This window comes from Pagrus pagrus (assembly GCF_965226575.1).
Source record: "Pagrus pagrus genome assembly, chromosome: 3".
In the NCBI taxonomy this organism is placed as follows: domain Eukaryota; kingdom Metazoa; phylum Chordata; class Actinopteri; order Spariformes; family Sparidae; genus Pagrus; species Pagrus pagrus.
The window spans coordinates 17,409,345-17,431,280 of NC_140187.1; the positions used below are offsets into that span (position 1 = coordinate 17,409,345).

General features: G+C 39.6%; 1 protein-coding gene across 1 annotated transcript in view; it reads left to right on the top strand.

The window, feature by feature from the left end:
• Positions 1-14,202, top strand: part of LOC311254848 (voltage-dependent calcium channel subunit alpha-2/delta-3-like) — a gene marked incomplete at both ends in the record, with an annotated part of 34,818 nt that extends 20,616 nt beyond the window's left edge. The window contains 24 exons of the mRNA XM_084348848.1: positions 1,361-1,494; positions 1,949-1,966; positions 3,626-3,697; positions 5,596-5,676; positions 5,778-5,852; positions 6,748-6,831; positions 7,676-7,747; positions 7,865-7,926; positions 8,025-8,092; positions 8,244-8,289; positions 8,405-8,502; positions 8,616-8,709; positions 10,428-10,523; positions 10,638-10,759; positions 11,425-11,502; positions 11,581-11,642; positions 11,733-11,777; positions 11,859-11,921; positions 12,720-12,790; positions 12,915-12,990; positions 13,268-13,308; positions 13,653-13,708; positions 13,836-13,953; positions 14,073-14,202. Of these exons, the coding sequence (XP_084204974.1) occupies positions 1,361-1,494; positions 1,949-1,966; positions 3,626-3,697; positions 5,596-5,676; positions 5,778-5,852; positions 6,748-6,831; positions 7,676-7,747; positions 7,865-7,926; positions 8,025-8,092; positions 8,244-8,289; positions 8,405-8,502; positions 8,616-8,709; positions 10,428-10,523; positions 10,638-10,759; positions 11,425-11,502; positions 11,581-11,642; positions 11,733-11,777; positions 11,859-11,921; positions 12,720-12,790; positions 12,915-12,990; positions 13,268-13,308; positions 13,653-13,708; positions 13,836-13,953; positions 14,073-14,202 (1,862 nt within the window). The remainder of the gene's footprint in view (positions 1-1,360; positions 1,495-1,948; positions 1,967-3,625; positions 3,698-5,595; positions 5,677-5,777; positions 5,853-6,747; positions 6,832-7,675; positions 7,748-7,864; positions 7,927-8,024; positions 8,093-8,243; positions 8,290-8,404; positions 8,503-8,615; positions 8,710-10,427; positions 10,524-10,637; positions 10,760-11,424; positions 11,503-11,580; positions 11,643-11,732; positions 11,778-11,858; positions 11,922-12,719; positions 12,791-12,914; positions 12,991-13,267; positions 13,309-13,652; positions 13,709-13,835; positions 13,954-14,072) is intronic.
• Positions 14,203-21,936: the final 7,734 nt, after the last annotated feature.

Below are 21,936 nucleotides of genomic sequence, written 5' to 3' on the forward strand. Positions count from 1 at the left end.
CCCTCTTCCTGTCAGAGTGTCTCCCCCTTGGCTGCTCGCTGCTGATGGCTCCCACGTGTCAACGCTCCGGATGAGTGCCCTCTGGAAGGGAAAGTCGCAGCCAGGAAAACAGATCACAGAGCGACTGTGGGGAGACGAGCCCCAAACATCCTTCCCTATACAAACCCCCGCTGTGGGGTAACCTTACATGTCCAGTATGAAGCATTGTCAGCAACAGCAGGAGCTGACAGCAAGTCAAATGGCTCCTGTGTCGCTCTAAGCTGAGCCACTGGAAGCCTGTTTCCACTGTGGTTCACTAAAGCCAGGGACATTAGCAGGCATGGAAAGTAACTAAGTACATTAGTGCATGTAAGCAGGAAACAATGTACTTTGTCTCTATTATTTTACAGCCATCATGTCTGGTTATTATATGGATTAAACTGGATTATATCAAAGACTTGAGTTCCCAACTGTATGTACTGCAGCTGGTTAGAGCTCCATTGTGGAACTTTAAAGCTGTTAAAGGATCTTCAAATTATTCTGAGAGTGTATTGTTTGCAGAAAAATAAATCAATCCTATAGAAAATTGCTGCTATCTATGCTTTAAAGGAACTGTTCACACAAAAATTAAAACTCAGTCATTATCTGTCTATTTATCCATGAAATAGTCCACAAAACACATCTGGAGCTTCACAGCAAAACACTGTCGCAGCTGAAGTAGCTGGGGACTTGTTTTAAAACGTAAAAAACAACCCCTCAAAAAACATAAATGGCTCCATACAGCTCATCCAGTGTAATCCACATCTCCAGAAACCCGAAATCCCAAATGGACTTGAAAATACATTATTTACACCCTCAATGCACGGTTGAGTTCGCACTAGTTCTTTTAGCTTTTAGCAGCTACAGTAAAGATTTCAGCTTTAAAAATGGTGCAAGTCACATCTCTTCAAATTAATTTGGGTTCTTGGGCTTCTGGAGACTTGGATTATACTGGACACGCTGCATGGAGGCATTTCATGTTTTTGTTGTTGTTTTGGGTTATTAAATTACATTTTAAAACAAATCTCCATCTGCTACAGTTGTTTAAGGGAATGCTGCAACTCTGTTTTACTGTGAAGCTCCAGAAATGTTTTGTGGAATATGAAACTTCACCCAACTTTGCATTGGCATGAGGACGTGTAGATAATGACTGAATTTTCATGTTTGGGTGAAATGTTCCTTTAAGTTTTAGATGCAGCATTTTACATCAGCTGGTCTGAAACGTCTTCCACCGCTGGATATCAGTTTTTGATATTTTGGTGTGTAGTAAATGATGATGATGCATTACTCTGTGGAGGATGTGCCTCATGATAGGTTAATATGTGTGTGTTTTTAATTGCAGGATATTTCAGTCAGATCTCCACCTTGGCAGACGTTCAGGAGAACGTGATGAGGTATCTCCACGTCATGAGCCGCCCGAAGGTCATTGATCACGAGCACGACACAGTGTGGACTGAAGCCTACGTGGACAGTGCTGTAAGTACGATTTTCTTCATGACTTCCTGTGATTGTCCAAGTTATTAGTCCTCATCCCCAGTTTACATTTGTATATGAATGAGAGTGCATGCTTATATGTATAGTGCAGTAGCATGCTTTCAACAGAGGCTGGACAAAATAACAGGAATCTCTCATATATAATGCAATACAGTTCATTGTATTGTATCACAAAGATGTCCTGCATTACATCATATTGCAAGACCTTCATGTTATTTTGTCCATCTTTGTACTGTACAGTTAGTGTACATGTGTGTGCGTCTGCTTTCTCATCATTTTTCTTCATGCTGCTGGAATGATTCTTCATTATGAGCTTCATTAATCTGCATGGATCTTCCCCCCGCGACGTACATCTGCGTCCACAAATTCGATGCACAATGTGAAGGCTTTAACTCACGGATGATTCAATCTTTATGCGTCTCTTCTTTCATTTCAGCTGTCGCAGGCTTATAAGGTAAATATCAACATGTGAGCTTATCTTTCATCATTTATATAAAAAAAACATGATTTATTTATTTGTTTTCTTAATATAAGAGAATCAACCGCATGCTGTAGGAAGTAGTTCTGAACAAGCATCAGAAAGAAGATCATGGGAGGTAATTCAAGGTTTCCACTGGGACTCAGTGAACGTGAGTCATATCGTATAAAGCGGAGGTGACTTGTGAGGTTAAATAGCTGCTCATTGTTCCTACTTTTCTACATAATGCTTTAATATTTCCTTGGAAGTCTGAAGTGAGGAGAGGCTCGTCTCTCTGAGGGGCAGGAGGAGCAGAGGAGCATTTATTGTAGTACTTTTCACACACACACACACACACACACACACACACACACACACACACACACACACACACACACACAGAAGGGTTGGGAGATTGTCCTCTGGAGTGTGTGCTCTTGTAGCTCAGCCTCAGACACACCATTCATCATTCTGTGGATCATTGCATTTTATCTCCTAAAGCCCATAATAAAACTGACATTGGAGGGGCGATCAAGAAAGGGAGAGAGAGAAAAGGAGAACGAGAGAGAGAGAGAGCGGTGGAGGTGGTTAGACGTTTACCTGAATCTGTGTGTATGTGTGTGTGTGTGTGTGTGTGTGTGTGTGTGTGTGTGTGGACTGAAGCAGTCCAGTTTCCACTTCCATTGTGTGTTGTGATGAATTTAAGGACCCACCATTCTTCATGTTGTCAAGCTGGCCAGTACACACTGCAGCTCACAGCTCGTTTGCCTCATATGCATGCACATACACAAATGAACATCAACCACACACGCACACACACACTCACACTCAGCTGTGTCGATTCACGAGGTGAGGGAATAGCAGACCTACTTTAACGGCGCTCATGTGCTTAATTATGTCAGCTTTCATCCTGCTGAGCTGACCTCGTCTCCTCCTCGGAGGGCGTCAGACTCACACGGTTCAGGTTTGACAACAGGAAGGCTTCGAGCAGGATCCTGTGTCATTCTGCAGGAATTCATTTGGACGCTGCGTTTAAACATTTTGCGCAAGTAATAAATGTTGAATCTGTGTTCAGTAATACTCAATAATGAGTTACTCGAGCCAATGAGACTTTTTTATGTGTTATTTACTTACATTTGTAGCCACCTTTGGCTCATTAATGTCACTTCCTGAAGCCGTTATTCCCCACTCAATAAGTCACGCTCCTCTCTTTTCTATCTGGAAATTTTAATTGAATATCATGTCAGTTAGGCTGTCTGTTTACTGGTAATTGGCTGCTGAAGCTGTTCATTACTGTTAATTAATTTCCATGCCTGCTGTTTTGATTTTGATTTTACATTCACATATGATTTTGTTGAACAGTTTAGAGGTTTTGTTAAATGAAATGATTAATAGCATCACTTTGGAATTTCAATTTGTCTGAACAGTAAATACACTTGCAGGGTAATGTATTGCACGAGTTAGTGTGTCGGCTAACGTTCAGAATTTCTTGGTAATCTCATATCCTGAATAAAATTGTTTAAATGTTTGTCTTTTTCTCCACAATTTCTTATTTTTGTTTACAAACCTGATCACCGAACACGCTGACGCTCCTCTCATGGGGGATGATTCAGCTGAAATATCAGCATTCAACTGTTAGAAATTGCTTCTTTTCAGATGAAAGAGAAAGCCGGCCCAAGTCTGATGACCACAGTTGCCATGCCTGTGTTCAGCACAAAGAATGAAACGGTGAGTGACTGAGTGACAGTGATGAAGTAACTACAGTAAATACAGTTTTTGACATTCTTGTACTTTACTTGAGCACTTCCATTTTTTGCTGCTTTATACTTATTTGACGGCTATAGTTACTTTTCACTCCTCAGGTTGATATTTTACATTATAGAAAAATGTTATCAGCTGTTTTCAGGGCCAAAGAGCAGGATTAGTTTAGTGTTTTACAACCAGATTAATCAACACACAACCTGTATCGGTTGTAGTGGAACAGGTAGATCCGAAAGTTGATGCCAAACAGGGATTGCTGGCAGGTAGAGGTGGTAAGCTCGAGCGCAGGCAGGTGGCTCCCAGGCTGGCGCAGGTGGAGACTCCCAGTTACGCAGGTGGCTGGCTCAGGGGTTATGTGGGGTGGCAGGGGTGCAGGAGGTGGGGTGGCGAGTGGTAGAGGAGCTGGTCCACAGGAATGGTCCGGTCACATAATCTGGCACCGTGCAGAGGGAAGGTCTGGATATAAGAGCAGGTGCTGATTATATCCAACGCGCTGCAGGTGTGTGGACTGGCACAGCTCCGACCAGCAGCAAAGCCACGCCCAGCCTCACCAAGCACCTCTGAAGCACAGAAACACACCACAAAACAGGCCACCACACAGTCCAATCATAACAACGACCAATCGTTAAGAAGGGTCAAAAGCAGCTTTATTTCTTAAAGGTGCAATATGTAGGAATTTTGGTATAAACATTCACAAATTAACTAAATTATAAACAAAATGTGAACGAAAAATGTGAAGCAACAAATTTGACGTTATATCAAACATGTATGTATCGTATTGCAGAGATTTTTCTAATAAAGTTAAAGTTAGCATGCTAACCAGCTAGCCACAGCCCGCTCCTGTCTTGTTATACCTCCGAGCTCCAAGTCTGGATCGCTAGTTGCATGGCTAACAGAGCTAACTAGTTAACATCCACTACAGTTACTCTGGTGAAATGCTACCAGCTCTTTATTAGGAGTGACCTAAGCAGGAAGCCAATTCTTACATATTGCACCTTTAAGGAAACTTAAGCAAACAAAATTCCCGTTGTGTGTTTTTGATAACTTTTAAAGTGCAGCGATAGAAAGCATCCGAATTGGAAACATTACAAACTGCCATGGTTTGTGCGTGGCCCAGGACATGAAGGCTCTGCAGCGAGACGTAAATATGACCAGAACATACAGTACTCAGTATGCATCAGTGATGTGGGTGAGGTTTCTGCACAGAGCCCAAAAGATACTAAAAGACAACACCCACCCCAGCCACAGTCTGTTCACCCTGCTGCTGCCAGACTACGGCGCTCAGACTGTGAGAGTCCTGAACTCATCTTCAGCGCTCCACCATGAATAACAGTTTTGCCTGTGTAGAATAAAAAGACTACTACTTGCATTTTTATCGTGTAACCCTGTGTTTTTCAAGATCCATGCATTATTCCCTGAAAAATTAACGAAAATGCAGAAAAATCCCCTATGTTAAAGAAAGTAAGGAAAACATTCCTGGATCAGTCCTATTATCAGGATCTCCACTAAAAGTTAATGGGGTCTATTTTGGGCTGAGACCCATCCTCCATCCAAGGTTCATGGAAATCTGTTTGGTAGTCTGTGCAATCTTGCTCACAATCCAAAAAAACAACAAACAGACAAGGATGAAAACATAACCTCCTTGGCATTGGTAATATATAATTGATTGGGCCATTTTTTTATATTTAACACATGCTTTTATTTGATACTTCAAAGACATTTTAATGATAATACTTTAAATTACGTTGGAATTTGAATTCAGCACTTTTAATTGTATTGGAGTACTTCTTCCACCACTGCTGACTGACCGAATATTCATGCAGTTTTCCTCTAAAGTTTTGTGTGTTTTGAATCTTTTCATGCAGAAGAACCAGGGTATTCTGTTGGGGGTCGTAGGAACAGACATCCCTCTGCAGGAGCTGATGAAGCTCATCCCTAAACATATGGTACAGTCAGCTGTTCTTGTACTTTTGCTTTGCATAAACTAATTTACTATTATGTTATTTTTTTAAATGACTTCCTCATGTTTCTCATCTTGTGTCTCTAGTTAGGAATCCACGGGTACGCGTTCGCTATCACGAACAACGGCTACATCCTGACACACCCGGACCTCAGACCTTTGGTAACCCAGTTTCTTAACATTGCTTTAACACCAAACTGTCTCACTGCATTCCCTGATTTTACCCTGTTTTCTTTCTTTCTTTCTTTTTGTTTTGTCCGTGCAATTATATGCTTAACCGAAATGATGAACTGAACGCCTCCGTTAACGAGTGCACACAGAGACAAATGTGTTATCTGGTTGGGAGGCTTTGTGGGCTCGTATAGTCTGTAATCCCCACCTTTTCCTTTGATGTATGCATGCAGGGATAAAGGCCACTCATAGGGCTGGCTGGCCTGAGATTTCCCAGAGGTAACTTAACACTCGCTGGCAGAGACCACAGCCGCTCGCCCTGGGACCGCTGGTTCCTCAGGAGCTATGGCTGTGCTAGTGGATCTGTGTGTGCCAGTGTTAGTGCTATTCCTCTCTGTGCAACTGTGTGTGTGTGTTAGTCTGTGTTGGTTTTTCGTGATCTTTGTGGCTAAAACTGTGCTGTGGTTGTAGTCATTGACTTTCTTGTTTCTTGTCGAGTTTGACATGTAAAGTTAAGTGCATTGTTGTTGACTTTTTATGAGCGTGGATATCCTATCAATCATATTAATTATTTTTAATTTACCTGACAGTGTTAATTTCACAGACGACTTGTTAAATTATTAAACAGCAAAGTAACTCCTCCAAAACAACGCTTGATGAATAAGCGCATACAGCATCATTCTAGCACTGAAAGACAAAAGACAGATCCCTACATTGATTTATTTCTTTAATATCAAGCTCATAAATTTGAAAAACTATGTGTCACATGCAGATTTCACAGTTGGGTGAGGCTAGATTAGCAGACATGTTTAGGCCATTAAGTCAAAATGTACAGCATTACACAAAAGGGAGCACTGAATTGTGTATATTGTGTTCCTGTGTGCAGTATCAGGACGGTCAGAAGAGGAGGAAGCCCAACTACAGCAGCGTGGATCTCTCTGAGGTGGAGTGGGAAGACAAAGATGATATCGTACGTGTTCAACCGCTAAAATCCAGTGTTATAAAAGATATCATCCTTCATTACAAATGTATTGTGCATAATATGAAGCACTAGGGGCATGTCCAACTCCCTTTTGCTACTTAAACAGTGGATAATCTAGTGAGCGAGGTGCACGGCGCAAAGGAGTTGTATTATGCTCTTAACTAGTCACGGGTGTGTTTGGGGCATAACGTAAATTAAACCGATCCGAGTGTCATCTCCCATTCCCTTTAAGAGCCAAATTAATTCAGAGTTTCCTCTATCCTGTCGGGTTTATCTCTAAAGCTTCTAGTTTTGCTGATTAAATGTATTTGTTACAGTGACTTTACCGCCTGCAGGGAGACATTTTAAATCATTAAATCAGAGTGTACCCGCATTGTGAACCTGGCTGTGTCGGCACATCTCACTATCTGATTAATGCACATTTTAAATAACAAAGAAAAATACTTACATTGACTTTAGACCAGCTTTTTGTTGGTCTATGGTGCAGTTGCTCTCTGCTGCATAAAGATAGCGATGCGCCATCAGTGCGCCTGACCACACCACATTTTAAGAACAACACACCCAGGGGCGCACAGGAGGAAGCAAGTACATTTGCTATTTACACGACGAGGGCGATGGGCGTGAAAATAGCAACTGCCTCGGTTTGAAACTAGCACTGACACTTGCTCTGCGCTGCTTTCGGATTATCAGAGACTTATCAGAAGAATTATCAAGTATTATCAAGGTATGACTCTGTTTTCAATAAAATGGCCGCCACTTACAGGCTGCTAGATCAGTGACCCAGCCTTGACTACTCTGCTCTGTGTGCCTCTTTGTGTGCTTTATCTTTCAGCTGCGTAACGCTATGGTGAACAGGAGGACAGGGACTTTCTCTATGGAGGTGAAGAAGACTGTGGATAGAGGGGTGAGGCTGCAGATAAACATGTTTAGTGTCTCCGTATCAGATGAGGGTTGTTCTATCTCTGTTGTCTCTCGACTAAAGGAGCAAATCTCACCTGCACTTCTTCTGCTTCTCCTTCAGAGACGTGTCCTGAAGATGCACAATGACTATTACTACACTGACATTAAAGGGACACCATTCAGGTGAAGGAAGGGTTTTATTACATTCCCATAACGACTTTCTTCCAGTTTATGTCTTGGTTGCACTTAATGTTTACTTTCTTCTTTGTCTGTATCTCCAGTGTCGGAGTGGCTCTCTCCAGAGGTCATGGAAAGTACTTCTTCAGAGGAAATGTGTCAGTTGAAGCTGGTATGTCCCTCCAACTCTGCCTTTTACTCTATTAACAAAAGCCTCCATACAGTGAGACGCATGTCACTCTGACCTGCCTGTTTAGGAGACCTTATTGTATCGGTCTTCCCAGGCTGTCATTGCTGAAGCGTTACTGACTTGTGTTTTTCAGGGCTCCGTGATCTGGAACAGCCAGATGTCGCCCTGGCAGATGAATGGTAACGCCGGGGTTATGGAAGTGGGCATTCATGCGTTATGTAGGTTATCCCTCTGTGTTCATCGGGGATGTGGAGGCCTGTGATGTAACAGTGTTGGCTCTGTTTTGGACCACAGGACTTACTGCAACACGGAGGAACAGCACGAGCACCGTCACCTGACCCAGATTCAAGCCATCAAGCTCTTCATGACGGGCCGCAGGCCACACCTCAAATGTAAGAGACACTTGAGACAGATGAAATGACTACAGGGAGATTGTTATAAAACAGGTGGATGTTTTGGGTCATAAAGGTCTGTATTTGTTAAACTGGTCTGCAACGCTGTGCAGGTGATAGAGAGCTGATCCAGGAGGTGTTATTTGATGCAGTGGTCACGGCTCCACTGGAGGCCTACTGGACTGGACTGGCCCTCAACAAGTCAGAGTAAGAACATTTTGACCACTTTATAGGCTACAGTTACAACCTCGAATGTATTCTGATTAATAATTGTGATCTATAAAGCCTTATTTAACAAATCCATTAATTACAATCCCTTTATAAAGTATGCCTTTATAGAAAGTGGCAGCCACGTTTTATAAAGAAACACTAAAACTATATCTCTTTACCATGAATGATAGGTTTTGTAGGTTTTCAAGTTAAACGATACTCACTAGCTCACATGTACTTGAAAGCAGTGTTGGTCACTGTAATTGGATTTTTAAGTCGAAATGGTCTGTATTTGTTAAACGGGTCTTTTTAAAAGACATGATTACCATTAGCATTCCTTCTTAAAGCAATTTCCGGGCAATATATGAGTTCTACAGGCCTCGCTCTGTGCAAAAAAGCATTTCACAGTTCAGCTGAAGCTAATGTGATCATCAGTCTAAGTTACCAAATCAAGTATGTATCATCCAAAGTCAGTCTTTGTACTAACCCAGACACACTTTGTGGGTTTTTTTTTTTTTTGGTGCAGTCGTGCAGGAAAGAAGGAAAAGGAGAAGCTTTAGAGTCTGTAACTTTGAAGGACAGTCACTTTATTTCTTTAAATCAAACTACTGAAGCCTCATATTGGCTTCAGCTGAACTTTAAAAGTTAATTTCTGCACAAAATGAGGACTGTGTATTTTGTCCCCTATCACTTACAATAGAATTATGTTAGAGAGGAACCATCGAAGTGACCAAAAGCTGTTTTAATGCACACACGCACATTTGGACATCGAAACATGGAAACCGAACTTATCATCAAACTCTCCTATTACAATGCCTTGATGTACATTTTGTATAAGATCTGTCCTAGGATACATGTCATGTCAATGTGTATGTGTAACTTTGCAACTCAATGGTGTCTGGAGTCTGGAATGAGACTCAACAATCAACTATGCTACAAATTGGACCTTTTCACTAACATGCAAACCCTTAATATATGTTAACAAGAGACATTTGTTAATGTTACTTAATGGGTATTATTATATCAATTAACTGTTAGTTAATGACTATTACTGGATTAACCAATATTGTACCCTTATTATTTATTTATTTATTTAGTGTTTATTTGTGTGTGGATAAGTATGTAGTATAAACTGATGCCACACTCCACGTCATCTACTGTATAGCCTAAGCTAATTTGCATTCCTGTCCTTATGTGGTTCTTTAAAATGTGTAAAACCTAATAACAAATAGACAATACGAACACAAACGCAACAATAAATACGTACAAGAAAATAAAGACAGAGGAATGTAAACCCCAACTGTAAAACAATACAATAAAACCCTGTAAAACAAGAAGCACTGTTTTTGTTAAGTGTGACTAATCCAAAGGCCCAAAGTGATGTTCTGCTTATTGACTAATACAGCTATAAAGCTAAATAACCATGAAAAATAACAAATTAATAATATAATGTGAATAAATAAAAAGCACACTAGTTTGAGAAGATGTTACTTATCATATAATATAATTCTCTGAAGGTGGTATTTTTACATTATACCTCCAAAATAAAAGCTATATCAGCAACCAAAACTTCCCTCTATACACTATTCAATTTAATGATAAGCAACCTAGTCACACTGCATTTATAACATTATATATTGAATATGTATGTCCTACATCATATATGTAAAAGTACAGATGTGTTTATGTGGCCCTGCTCTGCATCACATCGACAGGAACTCAGACAAAGGAGTGGAGATTGCCTTCCTGGGTACACGCACCGGCCTGTCGAGAACCAACCTGTTTGTGCCCGCCGATCAGCTCTCCAATCAGTGAGTGCCGCTGCTCAACATCTCCGTAATCATTACTTACAGCTCAAGGTGCCGCTGTGATTGTGCTTGATGAATCTGATCCTCAACTCAGCTTCGCTGTGTGTGCGTCCTCAGAGACTTCCTGACAGCGGAGGACAAGGAGGGTGTGTTTAATGCCGATCACTTCCCTCTGTGGTACAAGAGAGCGGCAGAGCAGGTCCCCGGCACATTTGTCTACTCCATCCCCTTCAGCACAGGTATGCAGAACAAAAACCACATACAGTATGAGACCACAGCAAGCGTGCAGTACAGAATAAAAGTTCCCTGAGCCTGCACAAAGCTACTGATCGGCTGCTGCTAAATTATCTGCATTGTACATTATACAAGTCACTCTCAATATACTTTCAATTATCGAGTGCAGCATTATATAGGGTACTTTCAGGAAATCCATCTGGTTTCCTTAGTCACTCAGCATTTTAACATCTTAATCAGTCTTTTTCTATATCCCTCTTTCTGTTATGGATTGTGGCTTTTACTGGTTTCCACTGATAGGATCCGCAGCACAGCTCACCACCCTCACAGCTTTCCTGCAGTTAATGTGGCCCACGTTCAGTCTGCTGTTCGGGCGAGGGAGAATTCAGCGTCACTGTACAGGACATTTACCACCTTTCCTCTGTTAATGATGACTGCGTCCACTCAGGCTTTGCCATCATAACGTGAAATGTCCAATCACAGCACCCATTACAGAATTATTAGAGTCATCTGGCTGTAGAAAACCCTCGGACTGGACTCCATTAGTGTGAAGTAATGGACTGGTACTGCGGTTTCTTTTGAGGCTGCTGAGTAAATGGTGCCATCTAGTGAGCAGTAAGTGAAATCTGAACAAATCACTTCAAGTTTATTCTCTGCTTTTCCTCTCTAGCTTTAGAAAATAAGAGTGTGGTTTTGGCCAGCACTGCAATTCAGCTCCTCGATGACAGAAAGTCTCCAATTGTTGCAGGTAAAACCTCTAAACCGTCCGTCTTATAGTTACTTTTGGATACTGTGCCGTCTCTTATGTGCTTGGTTTTGTGCTCAGCTGTTGGGATCCAGATGAAGCTCGAGTTCTTTCAGAGGAAGTTCTGGACCGCCTGCAGACAGGTAACGACACAACAACTTCTGCAATATGTTTCACGATAAATGAGCTCCCTGATGAGGTGTGAAACTAAGCTACTCATGTTTTGTGCACAGTGTACGGCCCTGGATGGAAAATGTAGCATTAGCTGTGATAACGAGGTAAGAACAGTCACATGACTCTGGGTTTTTATTTTTTTCTCAGGTTGTTTTGTTAAAATTATCTGTTTATTCTCCTGACAGGACATTAACTGTTATCTCATTGACAACAATGGCTTCATTCTCGTCACAGAGGAGCAATCTCAGGTACTGTGTACTTATTTGTTTGTGTATACTTGTTTACATCTATGGACAAAATAATGGAAACATCTAAAAACATGTCTCACTTTACCAAAACTACTGAATTCTCTGAAGTGTGTGTAGAGCAGGACTGGACTGTTCTTTGACAAGGAAAGTAGATAGTAATAGTATAATTTAAGTGGTTACACACCGTTTGCACTACAGCATACATCTAACCCTGTAAAATGTCAGTTGACTTTTCAGACAAACATTAAATGTTATACTTTCCACTAAACAAAATTTCTTATTTAGACATTTTTAGCCAGTTGTCAGAACATGATTTTAATACCCTTCCTTTCCAGTAAATAACATGTATCTCTAAATTTGGTGATATGATTTTTTTCTGATAATGTGACAGAACAATTGTTCTTTCATGAGTTGAGAAATTCTCCTACTTCTTGAAATAAAACCTCCAATCCAGACAAAAGAAAATATCAGAAAACAAGGAAGGAAATACTGAGTAGTAAACTAAAGCTAAACTAAACTAAAGAAGTTAAATCGAAAGACACTGTCTGTCTCTGTAAGTGAGCTGCAGCTCGCTGCTGCTGCTTATCTGACAACACAGGTTTTTTTTTTTATTCTTTAAATTAAAAAAAAAAAAAATCTTTTTTTAGCCTACAACTCCAGTTACAAAATTAGATGAAGTCATTTTGGATTTTTCTGTTATTTTGTCCACCCAGTGTGTGTGTGTGTGTGTGTGTGTGTGTGTGTGTGTGTGTGTGTTAAGCTGTGTGCCTGTGTGCTTTGACGTAACTCCTCTCTCAGACAGGGCTCTTCTTTGGAGAGGTGGAGGGTGCTGTTATGAACAAACTTCTACAAATGGGGTCCTTCAAAAGGTGGGTGACGGGGTGTATCATTTCTCGGAGCTTGGACTGAAACATTAAACCTGACATTAAAAGCTTGTTGTAATAATGTCATATTTATGGTTGATTGCAACTTCTTCTGTTGTTCGTGTTTCAGGATCACACTGTATGATTACCAGGCCCTTTGCAAAGAGTACGCTGGGAGCAGCGACAGCGCTCGCACTTTATCAGACGTAAGTGACAACACATGAGCTGCTATATTTAGAGATGGAGACATTGAATAGTTTGAATCTGTGGTAGACTACTGTACGTCTACATTTGAATGACCCGAGTTAAAATCAGCAGCATAGATACCTCTCTCTGGGTTTGTGGTTAACACTGTTTGCATGCTGGTGGAACATTAGTTTACTCTAGAGCGGTCTCAAAATAAACAATGACATTTAAACCGCAGTAAACAATATTTCATTTCTGCCCCCAGAATGTAAAAGTATATGATTTTCTCTCTTTCAGCCCTTCACTGTTGTCAAGTGGCTCCTGACTGAACTCGTCATGTAAGAATAACACAAAAACATTTTAAAAAAATGTGTATTATATGGACTAATAAATGATAACTCTTTTTAACAAAAGTATATTAATTAGTATTACTATTACTTGATAACCCACATTTACATATTACATCCTTCAGCTATCTATAATATTGATAACTGAACATGTTAACCAGGAACAAGACACACAGGTTCATGGTTACATACTGCTTAAAACTTTTGGTTGATGTGCTTAATTCCCTTTTGTAAAGACAGAGTTTATTATTAGCTAATGCCTTAACTCATATTCATTTGTTCAACTGTCGCCGGAAATTCTCTTTTTAATATGCCGTTTGTGTTTTTCTCTTCAGCTTTCTGCTCGAATTTAACCTGTACAGCTGGTGGAATATCGACCTCTCAGTTAAAGGTAACTATAGTTTGTATATTTATATGTACATTACAGGCATGTACGAGTGTGTGAGCAAGTATGACATATGTGTACACAGGAAACCAATTTCTGCAGTTCAGTTAAACATGTTTTGTCACACATTCAGCTCAGAGGTCTCGGGGTAAACACATGATGGTGCCGTGTGATACAGAATACCCTGCCTTTGTCTCCGAACGCACCATCAAAGAAACAACAGGCAACATCGACTGTGAGGGCTGTTTCAGGTACTGTATCAGGTGCTTTAGGCCACCTTAAAGTACTTAATCACCCCCTTTGGTAATAATATATATATCCTTATCAATAGTAAATGTTCAGTAAATGTTCATCTCTGTTTGGGCTGCAGATCTTTTGTCATACAGCAGATTCCCAGTAGCAACCTCTTCATGGTGGTCGTGGACAATAAGTGTGACTGCAGCAGTGCTCCTCCAGTAACAATGGATCCTATCGAGATCATGTATATCCTTTCTAGATGAAACACAGATGTTTGATATGTAGAAACTTGGGAGCATCATAATAATATTTATAAATTACTATGAGAATGATTTTAAGTTGCACCACTTAAGTTTCACATCAGGCTAAAGGAGTTAATGTTGGTGACGCTCTGAACTTGATAGTGCATTTTCATCCTTGACGCCTTTGAACACAACGAGTCACTTAAATGTGACAGACTGAAGTTTCAGAAGGACAGGAAGAAGCCTGAGTCATGTCATCCTTTCCACCCTGAGGTATGAGAGTGTGTGTCTGCATGTACAGTTTTATACAGTGAAGTTGATACTTGAGCACAGGAACAGCCCAGTTTACAAATAGTGATTTAGAGATGCTCAAAGGCAGATTTTAACCCTTGGAGAGAGCCTCTCCGCCTGCTTCCAGTCTGTATGCTTAGCTAAGCTAATAAGCTGCAGTAGCTTCACATTAACTGTACAGGCTTCAGAGTGGTTACTCTTCTCATCTAGCTCTTGGCAAGGAAGCGACTAGGCATGTTAAAAATATGTTGAATAAAATGTTGAATAACAACTTCTGTCTTATTTTTGTAGTTTTGGCCACCATTACTATTGTTAATAATATGATAGTTCTCATCAATTTGAAATACTCAACATCAACTAACATCATTTGGCTCAACTGTTGGCTTGTTTACAACTTTTCTGAATATTTGACTGCTCATGTGTCTTACCCCTTCTTACTAAAGTGGTGATGCTGTTATGTTCCCAGATCTCACCCGTGTCCAATGGCTTGCTGGTTGGTTGGCTGGTTGGTTGGTTAACTGGTTAGTTGGTTGATTGACTGGCGAGCTGGCAGGCTGGTTGGTTGGTTGGTTGGTTGGTTGGTTGGTTGGTTGGTTGGCAGGCAGGTTGGCTGGTTGGCTGACTGGCTGGCTAGTTGGTTGGTTGGTTGGTTGGTTGGTTGGTCAGTCAGCTGGATTACACACAAACTAGTGAATGTATTTCCATGAAACTTGGATGGGTCTCAACCCAGAATAGAATAGACCCCATTAACTTTTGGTGCAGATCCGGTAGTCCAGAGTCCAGGTTTCTTTAACACTGCAAGATTATAAAAATAATTATTATATATATATATAATAATATTTTGTTAACTACTATCTATAAGTGAGTACATTTTGATGTGGATAAGGGAGCTGTTGGGCTTGGAGGAGGTTTGCGCTCTACTGAGTGCCATTGGAACTGTGTTATAATGATTGATCAATATGATGGCCAAAACTACAAGAATAAGACCCAATGTGTTCAACAACAGCAGCAGTTCATATCAATAAGCATCCATTACTGTCTTTCCCAGATAAAACAAGAGTATATTATCCACCCTGTTAATATTTAATATCATGCTCCATATGTATCACAAATTACTTTGTCCTCCACAGGAAAATGCCATGGAGTGCGGTTCAGCAACACGCCTCTCCAGCGCTCTAACAGCAGCTCTGCTCCCTCTGATAGCAGCGACCATCAGCAGGTGACCTTTAGCAGGAGAGCTGGACGTCAGTAAGGACTAAATCAACAGAAGGATGCTTACAGTATAAACACATAGAGAACATGGCCAAATGAATTTGCTCATACCTCTGCAACAGGCAGCGCTCTACTAAGAAAAAATCTTTACCTGTAGTACTGAGGCTCACATCCATTAAAGCAGAAAACATGAACAATGTGGTGCAGCTAAAGAAAATGAGAGAAATGGGAGTGTTCAGTGACTTTGCTCAGAGCATCACATCACTGACAGTTTGCCATATTGTCCTGAATGTGTGCTGAATTTAAGAGAAAGAAATGCAGTACGTCAGCAGTAAAAACAGATGCCTGCAGTAGGAGAACAGGTATTTCTTGTAAAAGTATAAAACAGGTCCTTTGTGCAAAGGATGATCATAAGAAAACAAATATGTTTGTTTCTTTGTTGTTAGGAAAAAATGAAGGCTAATATAAAAGTCTGCGGAATGTAAAATGCACTTTTGTCGTATGTGGAAAAAAAATGCAGAGCGGTCTATATTTTAAGTAAATTAGAAGTAAATTGCTAAAAACGATTGACAGTGCCGTCATATTTTTCTTTCTTCAAATAGTTTAAGTTTATTTTGTAACTAAAACTGTTTTTTCATGTTAATATGTGTCATGTAAAATACAAGAGAGACAACAGAACATTAAAACTTGCTTTATTCTGCCAGTTTTTAAGACATTTCAGACAAGCTAAAGATGCATGATGAAGAAGATGATACATTGATATATTCAGTCATAATTTGTCAAGGTGACCTCATACTCTGAACCACATGTTTAAGAAAGCTGATGAATAAATACAAAGAAATATTTTCCTTCCTTTATTTAACAGTTGTGTTATTTTGAGTGTGTGTGTGTGTGTGTGTGTGTGTGTGTGTGTGTGTGTGTGTGTGTGTGTGTGTGTGTGTGTGTGTGTCGATGTGGTGGTGATGCTAGTTTGTGTATGGAACATTAATGGGGCGAACAAATTAAATACATAATGATAAATGTTTTATACAGCATATAAAAATACAAAGCAATTCAAAGTAAGGTAATACTGGGAGACTGATGGCTAAAAAATACGGTTTATGTACAGTAGTAACAAGTTGGAAATGTATGTGGGTTTATTTAATATAGTCACAAAAGTCTCAAGCAAAAAAAAAGCATGTTACATAAAATATGATCGACAGATAAGAAGCAGGTTAGAACCCATACTGTGTTTTGTGTGTGACAAACCACAACTTAAAAATGGGACCTGGCGGCAAAACTTTGATAAAGGTTTGTTTTAATCTCACAGTTTATTTGACAACACTAGATTATTAAAAGGTTTACATTTCTAACAGTTCTTCAGGCTGTTTGCTTTCTCTTTCTGTACACAGAATAAAACAGTCTGAGTCTCAGTGTGCCTGCACGGTGCTGTAACTCATGTTCTTCAGGGCTGGTGCAGCCGGCTGCTCAGGGATGGTGTCATAAAAATGGTATGTTTCACGCTGGGGAAAAAAACAAACAACTGTAGCAACTATTAATAAATGGCAACTATTTAAAGGTGCACTATGTAGTTTTGGGGAAGAACTTTTGATCAGAAGAGAACGATCTTCACTGACTGATATTTTTGTCTAAACAAACTAAGTAAACAAATTCTTTGTTTTCATGACTGAATACACTGACCCTAAAGGACAACACAGTTTCATACTGTTTTACTTTGTTTATTTTTGGCCGACCCTGCCACCTTTCTAGCGTCAAACAGTGTTCTGAGGACCTTATTTTCCTCTGAGAACAGCTTGATTATTCAGTTATGGAAAAAATAAATATTTCTCATTTCGTATTATTATTATTATTTCATTGATATTATAAATATTTAAATTCTGAGTTTGAATTTATTCTCCAAAGACTACATAGTGTCCCTTTAATTTTTGTCCCACATGTCAGACTTACATTCTCATGTCGAGGCTCCCGCTTTTTTACTTGTGCATAAACTGCTGCTGAGAAAGACACACACAGTTAAATAATACTTTCCCATGAATGGAGTCTAATTGCAAAATCTGTAGAGAGAAAACGTGAATCTGAATAATGTGTCTTGGAGAGCGTTAGACTTTTAAATCAATCAAAAAAAAAATAAACCAGCAGTTAAGAGAACAAGATGGTAGAGAATGTCATGTGCTGCTCAACAACTTTGTTGTTGAACATTGTGGGCTATCATCTACACAATAGGATATTCAATTTCACAAATGCATAAGCATCTTCATATCCATCGCACACTATCAGAGTAACCAATCAACAACCATCACTTCAGTGTTTACTTGACATTCGGGATAATAACTTAACTCTCATAAACATATTAAATATTTTATTAAATTGTATCAACATTTATCAAATCAACATTTTCTAATCAGTTGGTGCAAATCATTGATTCATTACCTGATGGTAGTTTGACTGGGACTGTTGACTGGGCAGTAGAGGTGAAATCACCAGTATGATTTGACCTACCAGCAGACCAACCGGATGGACCTGTTGAAGTACATTTCAACACACCATCTGTTCTCATACAACATGTTTTCTCGTGTGAAAATGAGTGATAGACACAAGCGAAGGAGGTTATTTTTATCTCAGTGCAGTGGTGGTCTACCACTCGCGTGGTTTACTTTCTGTTTAAGATGCAGGTCCTGCGGGCTGTTAGTTCTTTTAGTAGCTGTGAGCATGAAGTCTGTTCAACTGCAAAAAATGTGAGGCTGCTTCAAGATCCAAGCTAAAATATGTGTATAGAACGACCATTTGGCCAGTGTCAGGTCAGGCATCAGCGTTCATCTCCCACAGTTATTTTACTGATACAATGATGTCAACAATGTTACTGCCACAGCTCCTTTCACCAACCTCATCCCCTTATGCTATACTGTATTTTTAGCATTGTTGATTTAACTAATATTTAATAATGTTGGATTCTTTGACGGCTCCCTCAGAGAGCACAACTCTTTTGCTAAATCTAACTGTAGCTACAACTAATTTCTGTAAATGGCCAACTCCTTTTTAAGTGTCTGACTGAAGACGTAGCTTTTATATCCTTTTCAGTACTGTTGAACCGGCTCAAACTGAGTTAATCTCAAGATCCAATGTGAAAGATGATTGTGAAAATGCAACTTCTACAGTTTACATACAATTAATTTTCAGACAAAGTGTTAAATGGCTTTTAGATTTTCTTCATAAAATTTTACACTACAGTTTGTGTGAACACCTGAATAAAAATAGATATTTGAATTTATTAGACACAGTTCTCACCAGCTCTTTTTCGGCTACAGCAAATTGCAGAAATGAGCAAGATGATGCCCACAGCTACTCCACAACCAGCCGTCACTGCTGCAAACTTCAATAGCGACAGTTCTGCTTTGAAACAACAGAAGTCATAAGCAACTGTCAGTTTTCCCTGCACAACTTTAACAAAAAGCAGACATGTCATGTACATGAATAGAGTATTTCAGCCACCAGTACGAGTGCATATCTAATATATAAAAAGGTAACAACTGCCTCGTTTCATCACCAGATTCTGGATTCATAGGTTTCATACTGGTATCTATTTCTTGAAGGCACAAAAAACCTGTTAACATTAAAACTACATACCGTCTTCCTTTGTACTAGGAGTACAAATATTAGGCAGCACATTGTTGTCTTGTGCTGCTTAAAAACTGTACTTCAACATGTGGGCTACCATCTGCACAGGAACAGGAACAGGAAGTCTAACTTCCCATACACATAAGTGTATGAACCAACTGTATATCTATCACATATGATCAGAGTAATTAATCAGCTAATATCACATAAGTATGTTATTTGACTGACATTCAGAATAATCTCTTTTTGAATTCATATCAAATGTTTTACTATATTTTACTAATTAAAATGTTCTAATCAGTCAGTTTGAATCATTAAGAAACTGAATAATTACATCACCTGGTGTTGGATTCACTGGTGTTGAATTCACTGGAGTTGGATTCACTGGTGCTGGATTCACTGGTGCTGGATTCACTGGTGTTGAATTCACTGGAGTTGGATTCACTGGTGCTGGATTCACTGGTGCTGGATTCACTGGTGTTGGATTCACTGGTGTTGGATTCACTGGTGTTGGGGAAGTAGAGGTGTATCCGCTGGGATGACCTGACGTATCAACAGGCCAACCTGAGGGAACAGCACAAGTACATTTTAACATACTGAACACACTGAAACATCTGGGGGAAAAAACCCACTTAAAATATCTCTTTTTATTACCTGATGTTAGTTTAACAGGAGTGGAAGCACCAGTGTCAACAGTAGTCCGACCTGGAGAATAAGAAAAAGACAGACCTTTAAAAAATTAAGTGCTTCATAATAATGTTCTGGACATAAAACTACCTTAATATATGAAATGTCCTACCTGTGGTCATTCTTGATATTGGTGTTGTCTGGATCATGCTTAACTCTTTCTCCACAATAGCTACATTAAGAGAACATGAATTATGGATGATACATTTCCCATGTGTACAAATGAATAAATATTTATGTAGCCAATATGGGCATCTGTTTATGGAGATGTTTCACAGTTAAACTTTTCACATTAAATTTAAGACAGACGCACTGTATAATGTACTGTAAGTAATATACGCATATGCTTAATACATTTATGTGTTTCATTGGATGTATTTTGTCACATTCATTTAAGTTATCATAGAATGTCTATTCATATCTTCTCTGACTTACCAGTCAAGCTGTATCGATCACTACGAGGAGACAAAGAGTTGGGTTCACTTTCAAAACTGTAATCACAGCTGGCATCACTTTGCTGAACTGATCGTAGACGTCTCAGCAAATCATCAGTTGTGACAGTAAACTGGCAGAACCACTGATTGTTTTTTGTGTCTCTTTTACTCCCGATGGTTGCTGTTGAAACTGGATCACTTGCTTCTCCAAAGTACAGGTTACATCTTGTGTCATTATTAGCAGATCCAGGCAGAGTGCAAATAAAGAGAACGTATTCACCAGGAAAGGGTTGAAGACTCAGTTGTGGTTTTTGATCTATAAGAGATTAATAAAAAGTCTCTTTCAAATAGTGTTGACAATTAAAGTCCAACTGTTATAAAATGCAACAAATATCATGTTTAACAAATAAAATAATAATTATGTGTCATCTGATGTGAGTCTGTAATTTGTAATACAATTAAAGTTTCATCATTAATCAGAGTAACAAATATTCTGACATTTAAACAATTATAATAATCAAACTAATAAAAAGCATAGCTGTATCACTTTCACCCACAGGTGGTTTTTAATGGAACTGGAGGTTGTTGAATCAGTGTTTGTCTCTTTATTTTGGTTTGTAACCCATTAAAGCAAGTTCACACCAAATATTGCACCAGTATGTAACATGACACAATAATATCAGTAGGAACAGTCACTCACTTTGAGTTTGGATGGTGATGGAGGCCATGTCACTGTTTGGAGATGCAGAGCTTTTCCCTCTGAGCTTTATCATATAAAAACAGTTGACTTTAACCTCAGCAGGTGAACTTTGACTTGACATCTTCAGCAGCTCAGTTCCTGTCAGTGTCTTCACACAAGAGAATTGTCTGACAGTTCTTCCACTTAAAGTGTAGAAATAACACTGAGACATGGAAACAGATGATGGCGTCTGACAGTTCAGTGTGACTGAGTCTGTCTTTGTGATCACCCGTGGATTCACTGTCAGTTTAGGTGGAAGCGATTCTGAAAAAGTATATGTTGGATTGAATTAATGAAAATTGTATTTGTTTAAGGTAACTGTGATGATGAATTCATAACAGTAGAGGATGCCCGGAGGCTGAGGATTCAATTATGAACATTTTTATCTACAGTATTTCCAAAACATTTCTGATGACAAGTTATAGCAGCAGAGGATGCCCATTGAAAATCATCTAACACTTTCTCTGAAGACCTGAGCCACTTTGCTGTTTGTGCTCATACTGTAGAAAGATATCCTAAAAATAGTCCATAGCAGTCATGCGTACTCACTTCGTATGATGATGGAGACTGGGTTACTGTCTGGAGAAGTTTTCTCTCCAAGCGTTACAGTGTTAAAACATTTGACTTCAACCTCAACAGGGGAACGTTGACTTGACATCTCCAGCAGTTCCACTCCTGTGAGTGTCCTCAGACAAGAGGAGCCTCTGACAATTCCTCCACTTAAAGTGCGGAAATAACACTGAGACACAGAAACAGATGGTGGAGCCTGACAGTTCA